This window comes from Diadema antillarum, unplaced genomic scaffold (assembly GCF_040938485.1).
Source record: "Diadema antillarum isolate AM-2024a unplaced genomic scaffold, OU_Dant_1.0 seq00000674_RagTag, whole genome shotgun sequence".
In the NCBI taxonomy this organism is placed as follows: Eukaryota; Metazoa; Echinodermata; class Echinoidea; order Diadematoida; family Diadematidae; genus Diadema; species Diadema antillarum.
In genome coordinates, this window is record NW_027271580.1 from 2,577,216 (window position 1) to 2,590,580 (window position 13,365).

Consider the following 13,365-nt stretch of genomic DNA (forward strand, 5'->3'; position numbering starts at 1 on the left):
TCTTTTTTTTTTTGTGTGTGTGTGTATTCATAATAAGTTTGATATTAATATTCTTCCATATTGTATAAGTAAAGGCATTACGTTTTCAGGTTGTATGTAATGTTGCATAGTGTAGCATAGTTGGTTATGTGTTTCTTTTCTCTTAGCCACGCTGTAAACCTGCACCAAACTCAAACTTATTGGATGCATTTCTGACTTTGGACTATGAACATATGGACTATGTTGAGTTCAGGGGCATTTTGTCAAAAAATCAGGGGTCACAAGTCAAGGCGAAAGTCTGAAGTGTCACCATTTTAAAGTATATATTTGAAAGAATTCAGCCAAACTTTTAAAAAATGTAAACAGCTTGCCTTTGTTTATATAACATGAGAGTGAGATATGCAAAAAAATCAAGAAGTGTAAATATTGTAGATCAAAGCATAATAGTACATTGTCATTAATATATGATATGATTTTAAACAGCCACGATCATTGTCAACATAAGTAAAAAAGAAATAAGAAAAAAACTGGTAGCCCAGACTAATACAAATCAAATTGTGCAAATGTGGTATTAGCGTAAATTTCGATGTATAATCATAAAGTGCTAAATACAAAGATAATGATGATAATGATAAATGTCGTGGCAGGTATCATCTCTAGACAGCAAGCAGAGTACCTCCTGTACCCCAAGGAACCAGGCTCCTTCTTAATAAGAGTCAGTGAGCGCATCTGGGGCTATGCCCTCTCACTCCGGGACAAAGAACGTGCAAAGCACTTTTTGATAGATGCATCGGACGGCATTTACCGCTTCTTTGGCCAAGACCAGATTGACCATTCATCCTTAGTGGACCTCATCAATTATCATAAGGTGAGTGGTCTCCATGGCAGCCCCTCTTACCATGACATTGTCAGTAAGATGGAGTCCCAGAGTTTACCATATTGCATTGAGGCATTTGATCAGTTAGTAAATGAATATTTATGTTGTCTGTATCAATATTTATATATCTTTTGTTATTGTTATTATTGTTGTCATCATCATCATCTTCATCATCATCATGATTGATATTATTTTTGTTGTTATCAATGTAGTATTATATATTGATTAAAGTCAGTCTTATAGGCAGTTTTTATCATTGACATTATGATTATTATGAGTTCTAGTAATAGCAGTAGTAGAAGTTATAACAGTAGTATTACCCCAAATAGCTGCATGTGCTCTCACAGACATAGTGACACCTTTTCATTTTGTTGGTTTGTTTGTTGATTTGTTTGCCCCCATCCCAGAAAGTGCCAATTTCTGTGATGGGGAGAGAGATGTTGTTGACGCCGTGCGGCCAGGCTGCAGACAAGCCACCCGACTATGAAGAACTCTTCTCCAACCTCAAGAACCAGAACACGGCACTTTGACACCTGACCCTTGTGATGTCAGGCCGCCTTGGGGTGAATCCATGGGAGTTGATGTAGCAATGATGTTGCTTTCATATCCAGCATTTATCTTCCTGTGGAATTCCAAGTCTGCATCTTGCTACTGAATTAAAAATTGGTTGGATGGGTTCTGGGAAGCATTTTAATCAAGTTATGAATCTCTATGATTGTCTTTTAGGAACCCACTGTGCATGATATTTCATATTGAAAGAAGAGGTGGTTTACTTGAAAGAATAGCCAGCGCCAAGCTGTGTTGTCATAGCTTACAAGGCAAAGACCAAGTTGCTTTGTTGACTGTGATTCTTCAGCAAAATTTGGAGGAATGGATTGCGATTTGATGGATATCTCAAACTTGTAAAGATATATTATGACTATAACATGCATTGTGCCTTCTGTTTTGCCATAGTAGAGCCCGTTGCTCACTGTGGTTCCTTGCATGATGATGAGGACACCAGAACTAAAGGGTGAAAAGGGTAAAGGTCAGCATTCTGAAAACAGCATGGATGCTGATCAGATACATCATTTCTCATTCATGATCAAATGTATAGGAGTTTGATGTTAATTTTTTTTTTTCAAGTTATTTAGTTATATTTTTCAGTGGTAAACATGGTAGCATTGCGTGAGGAGCACCAAAAAGGTCTTTTTAAAGGACAAGTCCATATACATACCTTCATATACATGTGGGTTGAGTGAATGCAGCAATATTAGCAGAGCACATCATTGAGAGTTTGAGGAAAATCAGACAATCCGTTCAAAAGTTATGAATTTTTAAAGTTTCTGGTCGCTCAAGGCTGGATGAGAAGACTACTGTAGCTTGTGATGTCACATGAGTACAACGATATAAAGAAAGAATAAAGAAAATTCAACATATTTTCACTTTTCTCGCATAACAAAAGATTACTTGACTTCTCTCTTTCAGAAGGCAGGGGGAATAATATGATCCTTAACATATGTCAGTAACAAGTCGACAAAATGAGCACTTTATTCAAAAAGTAAAGTTTTGTGAAATTCTCTTTTTATTTTCTTTATATGGTTGTACGCATATGACATCATACACTGTAGTAGTCTTCTCATCCAGCAGTGACTACGCAGATACTTTAAAAATTCATAACTTTTGAACGGATTGTCCGATTTTCCCCAAACTTTCACTGATGTGTTCTACTAATATTGCTGCATTCACTCAATGCACATGTATATAAAGGTGGACTTGTCCTTTAATTAGAAATGACAACTCACATACAGGACTTTTATCACAACAATTCATTACCAGGTGATGGTTGCAGACCATTGATAATATATCCGGATAAATGTCATAGGCATTAGAGAAAAATCAAAGGAAATTTAATGTATGTTTGATACCTGGATACCAAATCCTTGCCTGGTATAAAGTAATTTTTTTTTACTGTTGTTCACTTAATGTCATATATGGCTTGCAAAACGATGGGAGCTACCTTCTTACAAATCGCAACTCACCATGCAGTTATGCATCAGAGCATGTTGAGCAAGTGTAGCCACATTATAGGAATGTATGTGTGACTAGCATTCCTGCCTTTGTAGTTGTGGCAGCATCACTTGTAACATGCAACCAGAAGCACTAGTCTACAGAATGTATAAGGGGTGATGGTACTGACTGCAAGGAGAATATACAAATATATAGTATATCAATATTCTATCGTATATCAATATTCTCCTCTACAAGGATCTTTGGACATTTTACTGCATGAGAATGTTGGATGTTCATACCAGGACTCGTATTTGACACCCAAAGGGGGTAGTGTGTTTCAGTTTTCTTGTAAACTACCAGTACTCATGTAGAATTTTCTTTTCTTTACAGAAAAAAAAAAATGTGTTTATCTTATACTTCTCCAGTTTTATACAGGGTAGATCTGTCACCAGTATATGAATAGTCTTCCATGGGGCTCGGTTAAGTCTTCACAACATATCAGATTTCATCTCATTTTCCAGATATCTATTGACTTTATTCGTCTGCATGAATAAAAAAGTGCTTCCATGTTGGAAAAAATTATGAGAAAGTAAGACAGTTGCTATTTCTGATTAAGAGAACTATAGTGGACTGGGTTTTGTTGTTCTGGAAATCAGGACATTGACATTTGCAGTAGGCAAGATGGTAGTAGGGTTGTATCTTATACTTGTATATCATGGATTTGATTTTGTATTTGCTTGGAAGCAACGGATGTATACTTGTTTTTATGTAGATATTTTTTGTTTCTGTGTGTATTCTTCATCCAACTTGTTTATAACTATGGAAATGAATGTTCAGGGTTATGGATTTTCATGGTAAGGGACACCCACTCTGAGAATTTGTGAAATGGTATGTGATGCAGCAGAGAATACATGAAGCAAGCTGGTATTCTTATCTTAAGAAGAGGATGTGCGTGTATTTCCTATAAAGTTTGTATTTATAGTTTTTGAATGTTAAACAAAAACATGTCACTTCATTAATCATTTGAAGAAGTTATGTATCATCTACATCAAATATCAGTAGAACATTTTTCAAAGAGTTTTATGCATACAACACACATTCTTTAATTTGATGGCACATATTCAGAAATGAGATCCTGTCTTGAAAGCAGCTTTGGTCAAAGATTCACAGAGAAAATGTTAGAAAATAAATGATCACCTTGAATTTAAAGATGACTTTCTGCTAATTTTGATTGTGGATATGTTTTAAGTAGGAGAGGAAGATATCATGAGACAACGAATGACGCAGATAATTTTGAGACGACAATCAACTTTCTACTGTTGTAACGGTGTAAAAGCAGGATCATGCGGTAGTCTTTTTCTACACTGCTTAAATGGTAGCTTGGCAATACCAAGTACTCTGAATTGTGTTGATTTTTTTTTTCAAATCATCCAAGTCCATCTGCAGAAAAGCTCATCACTGAGTAATACATACATGTTCACTTTTTGTGTAAACCAAATCTTGGTTTTTATCACACCCAAGGTCATACAAAAGTAAAGAAAGTAAAGGTATTTCTGATTGCAGCATTGATAATTTGATTACGTCTCTGTCCAGTGCTTTGCTGTGCTACAAAGAACTTGTTTTTTAACTTGAATTTAAGATGTAAATCTTAATGCGAGTCTAATTGTATTAACAAATTTCTTCTTTTTATTAATAAGAAATCAGTTATAGTTGATGAAAAAAAGTATACAATGATGAGTAGATTATACAATGTGTATTTGATTGAAGAAACTTCTTTTGATAATACTCTTAGCAATGCATGGACAGTCTTGGGTCTTCACGTTGTAGTGGCCTTTAGGTTTCTTGGTATACGTTGGGGTCAAGTCATGTGGAGCTGGGTCAGTGTAGAACCGAGTGCCGATGACTCAGGAGTTAATCCTAAAGATGTGTTTGAATTCGACAAATGTTTTTACTCAGATTGTAATGATGCCAGCTTATGGAAATGGATGCGTTATGCAAGCTGAAAACATATTGCAGAGTACACAGAGTAAGCTCACAGCATGATGAAAATCACATTCATTCAAGTCTGCCCAGTTAGATAGAATAACCACATGCACGCCGTCCACTCTGATGTTGCATAAATCAGAATGCTTGGTTCTCTTACAATGTCTAGCAAATTTTGTCTCCATTGTTATGAGTGGATTCATGTTCGTGTGTCAAGTCATGTTATCTTAAAGTCTTCCGGGAGAAATATATGCCCTAATTCCAAATTCATGAATGCTGTGTTATCATGTCACTCTCATTGTATTCCCAATGTGGAATCTGATGAAGCCTTTCATTTCATCTATTCCAGTACTACAGCAATTCAGTACTTTAAGGTTCAAAGCAGTACTTAATAGGCACAGTGTACTGTTTTGTGCACCTGAATCATTCTAATCACACAGCCAGCGTCTGATGCTGATGTTGTACTTCACATTATGGAAGGCAATTTGTGAAATAAATGAATGTGACAGGTGTCAGTTAATGTACTTGCAATGCAATAGATGGTTCTGTCATTAATTCATATTGATGTTTTCTAGTAAGTGTTACGATGCAAAGTAAGTGTTACACGGTCAAAGCTGACTGTCGGGCTTGAATTGGAATATAGCTGTTTGATTTAGCGCTTCAGCAAATTGTCCACGAGTAAGAGCCAAGGTTACATGAAGTTCAAGAGTGGACTGAAATGACATTTTACCTCTGAAAATCAGATAAGCAACAGGAGTGAGTTGACGATGTATATTAGCCGATGTTAATTGTACCATGATTTACAAATGATTTACAAATGTCTGGAGAACTCATATGATCTACATCAAATGCCTTGTTTTGTTTTTACACACACTTTATGAAAAAAGGCACAGCTCTTTCTCTTATGATTCCAAAAAGTATTAGTTCATTTCTGTTTTGATACAAGAAAGCAATTTCATCTTTGGTTCAGTATGCCTCTGAACATTTGTCTTTCATCTTTTTTTTTTAATAGCTTTCATTTTGGAGAATACTTGCATAACATAATTGTTTGTGAATCAAGATAGTGATGAGAGAGTACTGATGAAAAATGCTTCCTGACATGACAAAAATATTATTTTTTCCTTTTTTCACAAGCATTTTGTCGCAATATCACAGTACTATGAAGACAGTAAATAGAGAAACCTCAGTGGTGGAAAAATCCATAATGAAGCAGGAAAGGTCAAACTATGTAGTGATCTTTGTGGGTGGAAAAAAATTGTGTCTACTTGATATTTTTTATTTATTATTTTTGTTTGATTTATTTTGTGTGTTTTGTTGTGTAATTCAAATGAACACATCTTTTTCTCCGTAGCTTCATGTTTGCCAGGGTCACATTGGTAGCACATTCCATTTGTATTATAAGAAAGGGTTGAAGCAAGACTAATCAATTAGAACTATCATTCCACGGTGCCCACTCTAAGATATGGGCACACTATTACCACAAGAGCAGCAGGCTGGTCTGTCAGAGGGCACAGTTTGCACCCCAGGGGGTTGAAGGGGAAGATCACAAAAAGTTACTACCAACTTTGGGTGATAACTGTTGAAGTAATTGATGATCAAATTTGAGAAGAGAGAGAGTGACAGCCTTCTGAAAATATTTTGTACGTTGTATTTTGCAATACATTCTCTCCACTTTTACAGATTAAAGGAAAGGGACAGTGAGATTTCTCTTTGTTTTCTGTGAATTCAACTTTAGGAGTTAATAACCCAAGATATGCACGGCAAGCATGGGTATACTAAAAGTGGCGTAGATTGACCAGTGACTCCTAATGGACATGCATAAGGGTTTAAGCAGTTGTGGAGCAGCCTTTCTCAGAATGAATGTGAATGCATGTGACTTGATTTAGTATTTGCTGTACAACTGAAAGTACACACGTTGCAGTGTCCAAGTAGTGTTTTCATGCGGTATTTGTACGTGACAACTTTGTGTGATATTTACAATGATATATCGTCGCTGGGACGACAAGACCTCGTATCTACAAAATGTCAAATGTTCAGGATAGCCAAAAAACATTGTGGCCAAAGCATTGTGGCGAATGGGATAGTCTTTCCTTTGACATGCCATGGTGGCTTCATTTTTGGAGTAAGACAGTTGGGATTTGGACAGGACATCACTTAACCCATTATTTGACCATTATCCTGTTGAGGATGAGTCCCGAGTATACTCGGGCAGGTGTCTATGGGAAATGTGTGTTGTAGCAAAATCAGTCCGTCCTCGACGGGTTAATCCAAAAAAGTCATTTTCACCAAAATTGCAAATACAAGGTCTTGTCACCCCAGCGACAATATGTAGATTTACTAGATGTGGGGCATATATTGATATTCATGTTTGGTTTGCTAGGAATAGATCATGCTTGTTGTAGGTATCTATTCATTCGTCTATCTATCATTTAGATATTTTGTTACATTGCTGTAATGGCACCTTTCGAGAGGACAGTACATGCAGCCTTGCTCTTGATCTAATATATTATCTCATGTTATTTGCTTTGTCTAGGTTCTTTTATTCTTCCCTCTGTTACTCCATCATTCTCTTTCTCTCTTTTTCTCACACTCTGTCTTCTCTCTCTCTCTCTTCTTTATGTCTGTTTTAACATCTTCTACACAAGGACCCGAATTCATGAAGGTGGTACAATTGAAACCATGGTTTATACCATGGACAATTTGTATTGAGCGCCAAGTGTCGCATGGCTTATTTCGTTACGAAATCAGCCATGTTCATTTCGTTAACAAAATGATCATTTCGTCGACGAAATGACTGATTTCGTAATGAATTAGGCCATGCGACACTTGGAGCTCCATACAAATTGTCCATGGTATAAACCATGGTTTCAATTGTACCACCTTTGTGAATTCTGGCTAAGGGAAATGATAACTGAAAACCAGCAGTACTAAGCGTAGTTTTCCGTTCTGTGGTAATTTACAAATACCGTAACAACTGGTGTATTCAATACAATTCTGTAAGAGTGGGTTTGTTTGTAATATCTCTAACAAGCCAAATTCACTTCCAGTCTAACTCTTGGATGCTGCTTAAAAAAAAGGTGTACAATCACCGTGCTACTTGTGGATACCATATCTATATAAGTCACACTCACGATTCTTTGTGGAAATTTCTTCCGTGGTTCTTCTATGGTCATATATATTTATACATGTATATATATATATATATATATATATATATATATATATATATATATATATGTATATACTCTTTTTTTTTTTACATTTTTTTTTTTGCCGGGGGAGGGGGTGGTGGTCTGTGTATAACTAGATGCCGCAAGATGACAACACTGGTGGCGATAGAGATCATCTGCACATTTACTTCTCTTTTTGTGAATAGTGTCATGGCAACCCAGCAAACAATGCCAAATTATGTAAAAGTGGAAATTTTTGCAGTGTTGAAATTTTCATGCATTTTGCGCAACCAGAAACTAGCACAAAAATAAAAGCACACAAATATTTTTGCTTGCTGTTATGATGTCCTGATTCCGCGGAATTAAAAACGTGTGAAACTCTTCTTACCTGGCCAAGCGCGAAAAATTAGTCGGGCCAAAAATATCCACTTTTACAGTATTCTATTGTATTGTCAGTCTCCTCTTTCTTTGCCTTTCTTTGTTTTCAAGGTGACTTGTTAAAGTTAGTGGCCAATTCTGCCTCTAAAATAGCACATCGGCTTCAAGATTAACATGGTACTTGTGTATTTAGCATTCCAGTTTATAGTGCCTTGGATATGTATTTTGTGTCTGTGTTATGCCGATATACTATCTATATTTTTTTTTTACATCGTCTCATAGTTTAGAGTGTTTTTTAAATTAATGTGAAAGACCAAAAGTGAGTTATAATTATCCACTCATTAAAGATGCAGCTCATTTTTTAATGCAATGTGTATATATGTGCTCAGCAATTAATGCTACAATGCCCACCTCATAATCTTGATTGGCAGATTTTTTTTTTTCTCCATGGTTCACGTAAGATTACATTATTATTATTATCATTATTATTATTATGCTGCACACTATACAAAGATGGTGTTATAACCCTTTGTTAGTATATAAAAAGTTATGGAAAAGCTTGCTGTCACAAATATCATGAAATAGTAACAGTGCCTTGTATTCTGCACATTTGACCCAAATTTCTTTCTTCATTATAAGATAGATGTCAGTCTGTAACATTAAGTACAGTGTATGTCTGTGTATCTTATGTACATTTTGATATATTCTATCATTACAAATACACACATTAAATGTGTTCTTTTGTTACAAATAAGTGTGCATGATGTGTGGTATATAAAGCAAAAGGCAAAGTGTGTGATGAGAATGTGGGTGATGTCCAGACAAGTGTGACGCTAAGTACTGTGAAAGTGGACATTTTGGCGTGGTAATTTGTTTTTTGCACTGTCGAGTAAAACAAATTTCATGATTTGAATTCAGTGGAATCAGAGAATTAGCTTATTCTTATAAATGACAAGGAAAAGTATTTACGTGGTTCATTTTCATACTTGTTTCAGGTTGCGTGAAATGTGCGAAAATTTACACTTTTACAGTATAAACTTACATCTCTACACTTCTCCACCCATGGCGAATTTTTGAGAATATCAAGAGTTTACATTCACATCCACGAACACCACCAAACAGTCCTTGGATAATTATTTCATGCACATGACAAATGTATTTAGTTCCGAACACCTCCACACTGGTGATCTTGCCTTTATTTGGTTTTCACAAAAGCAATAAAAGCAAAACAATTCTGAATACATACAACATGTATCATCACTTTGCAGTAGTTGCAGTTAATACCGGCTTTGTTAGTACAAAATACCTGTCAAATGCATGTAAAGAGCTTGCAAGCTAACATGCTGAAGACTATGTATGTACTGGTCTTTTGTGGATCTAACCGTTAATACTGTTACATGGTACGTGTCAATAGTTTCGATTTGTATGCACCTCTAGTCCTGATACTACGGATTATTCTCATTTAAACAAAATAAAGTCCTAGTAATTATTGTCAGAGTCCTGGATTAGCATAAGTAGGAATAAACATGGAAGCAAATTTCATTGAATAGATCAGAAATGTTCCCTTTGTGGGTCAGATGAGTTCACTCTCCAGGGCAAAATACAGTTAGAATGTAGATCTGTACGACGGGTCACCAACTTTTTCTGTCACATCCTGTGAAAAAAGGTGTTTTATAACAATAATAATTGCAAGCATGTCCGATATTATCTTGAAATTCTTTTAGAATGGTTTATTTCTCCCCTTCTATCTCAAATGACTCTCGTGTAAAGTCATAATTTATAATAAGAATCAGAGTTAGATGTATGGCCAACTAACAACTTCACAGAGCTTCTGAACTGTACTGGATACCCATGAATTTGTGATGATTTCAACTGACAATATTTATCTGCTCTCTTGCACATAGCAGTCATAACACTCGAACTCTCTGAACAACTTCAACGCATGTACACATAATCCTCGGTAAAAACAGACTTTTCATATCTATTTATACCATATAAATGATAACAAGGATAATTCAAAATGATTGAGACAGCATAACCATAACCAATACCCAAAATCCAAAAGGACAGACATATACCAAGTTCTACCTGATGTCACATCATTTTAAAAGAAAAAGGGAGGGGGGCGCATGGGTTACTGGAAGCACCTTTGTGCCTCATATACTCTATGACCCTGCCTTCACAGATCCCTAGATTTACCTTTGTATGCCCCCATAGAAAACAAACCCTTGAGAGATAGCGTTTATAGTGTCCATGACACAATGAAGAAAAGCAAAAATCTGCATTGACTTTTTCTTCAGACGCCAAAATTTCACTCATTACTGCTAACTCCTGGTCCTCCAGATAAACGTACAATAAAATGCACCCTCTGGTTATTTAATTCAACAACATACAAACAAAACTCGGGTTCCCTATACAATTGATTTTAGCAACTCCCAGAGACATAATAATTATGATAAGTGGCTATACCTGCTTATGTAATTACCATATGAAAATGCCACTTAATGGCATCACAAAAATGTAAAACTATCATTTTTTTCCATGTCAGGACAGTTAATAAAGGGTTGCGGATGGCATCTGCAAGGCATTCCATGTCTCCTCTTGTGGATATAGTCTTTTTCCAAGACTGAAAGGACTTTATGCAGCGTACCCTAGCTTTAACATCATTACCAAATGGGAATGGTCTGAAGATGTCAACAAGCATGTCTTGACAGAAAGCTTTATAAGCAATGTCATGTCCACATAGCCCAAATATATTTCCCCCCAATATCCACCACTGATGAGCAGATATTGGGAGAGCATGTAGGCAAATTATTTACCAGCTGAATTAACATGAGCTGACCGACTGGACTAATTCGCTCCAATAGGTTGATGATTCTGTACATGGATGTTTGCAAAAACCAGAGGAGAGGGAATTGCAAGCTTTGCCTGTCTTGGGATCTCCTTTTGAGACTGACTGGAAGGCAATTTCAAAGTCAATACTAAAAACAAAGCTGGTATTCATACAATTCAGCCGGATACGTCAACAGAATGTTGCCTTTTGAGTAAATTTTTGCACATGAGGGATTTTTTTTTTCTCTTGTGAAAAAGAATACGGAAAACATCACTGGATGACAGCAATTGATATACTGCATAGCTATTGGGCTAAAACCGGCTGATCTTCAAATTCAAATTAATTAATTGCATTCGGCATATCTAGCCAACTTCATGTATTTGCAAATACTGTCCAACACCAGCACTAGGAAGATTTCAGTTTGTTTTGGCTCCCCCCCCCCCCCTCCAAAAAAAAAAGAACATATATATATATATTAATAATCTTTTAAGAAAGGCATATCCAGTGTTCTAGACATAGTTGTTTCGTGGGTTTATGCTTAGGCTTTATTTTCCCCTTCAGAAACATAACTTTTGTTGGCATCATGAATTATTTGGCTTCCTGAGGTCAGATAAAGCACACCAGAGAAGTTTTTTCGGTGAGACCGTGTAACCATCATGTCTCTAAATATCTCACATGTACTTGGCGCAGCGGATGCACTGCTCTGTCAAATTACACGAATAGATATATCTTCTCTCCCTGTTCAAACTGTATAAAAAAAAAAGAAGAATCAAAAAGACACCTCATGAAGAAAAGTTTATTAATCTATGTATAAATGAGTCCCATTACACACCCAAGTATCCCCACAAGTAGTCTAGAAACATGTTGCAAATCAAATTTTGCATAAGATATACTCTGGAAGCTACAACTCTTAAATCAAATTGCATTAGTCTATAAAGATTCTAAAAAACTAAAATAACAGTGGAAAACAAAGAAAAAAATGACAACTCATTGTTCTTAATGAAGCAGTGCATGAAAATATCACACCAGAAAGTGGACACAAATATTGCAGTAGAGTGTATGGCATCAGAGATGCCAAAGTTGACGTAGAACGTGCAGGCAAAGAAGTTATGAAAATGTACTTTCTTGCATTCTTATTCATAACATGTATGACCACAAGAAATTTGGTGTGGATATTGTAAGAGTAAAAAATTAGAGTAATATTCTCCGTGGTGTCTATGTAGACTAAACAGTTTAATGAATGTAGTAGCCTACCAGAATATTCATTTTGTATAGCAATTCTCGCACAGTGCCACTAGTCATATACCAGTGGGCTTGTAAATTATTGCCATATAAAGTAAAATGATTATTGTCCTTCAATTGAAAAAGAAAAGAAAAAAATCAGCCTCTAATCAGGACTTACATCTACAAACACTACATGCTAAGTCAGTTTCCATATTGACTAACCCCAAGTTAAGCAATACGTACTGATAGAATTTTGCTGTTTTCCCTCAGTAAATGAGGCATAGGACCACAAGATGAAAGCATTCATGGCAAAGATTACCAGTAATACATTTCAGTGCTTTCATCAAGTGAAAGAGTGCAATGAAAGGGGTGACTAGTTCATAACGATTATGCATGCTGTTAACTAACAACCAGGGGGGTGTTTCATCAACGAGTTCGTCGGAGATTTCACCGACAAATTTGCTATCAGCCAATCAGACCAAGGATTTCATTACCTTTTAACAGTTGTCAGTGTAAATCCTTGCGTCTGATTGGCTGATAGCAAATTTGTCGGTGAAAACCTCCGACAAACTCGTTGATGAAACGCCCCCCTGGGGTGCATTTCATAAAGGAACTTGTCGGATAAAATATCTGACAAGTCAATTATATCCGACAAGTTTTGAGAAATTCTTTAGTCTGATTGGCTGATTTCTCTGAACTTGTTGGATATAATTGACTTGTTGGACATTTTATCCGACAAGTTCCTTCATGAAATGCCCCCCTGAAAGAAAAGCCCACTCCTACGACTCTGACACAAAATGCCTTTCCTGAGTAAATTGCTCTTTTTCATGCAAACTGTCATGGCATTCCACGATTGAATACAAAATTTAGCTAATATGAGGGTCCACAAATAAAGCTCAATTCTGAAATAGCACATGCATCTTCTAGAA

The 13,365-nt window shown here is 36.1% G+C and overlaps 1 protein-coding gene across 1 annotated transcript in view; it reads left to right on the top strand.

The window, feature by feature from the left end:
- The window catches only part of LOC139736930 (SH2 domain-containing protein 4A-like), a 31,668-nt gene extending 26,436 nt beyond the window's left edge, over window positions 1-5,232 (top strand). Inside the window, exons 10-11 of the mRNA XM_071647604.1 lie at window positions 627-847; window positions 1,264-5,232. Coding sequence (XP_071503705.1) covers window positions 627-847; window positions 1,264-1,386 — 344 coding nt within the window. The 3' untranslated portion in view covers window positions 1,387-5,232. The remainder of the gene's footprint in view (window positions 1-626; window positions 848-1,263) is intronic.
- The last annotated feature ends 8,133 nt before the right edge of the window (window positions 5,233-13,365 follow it).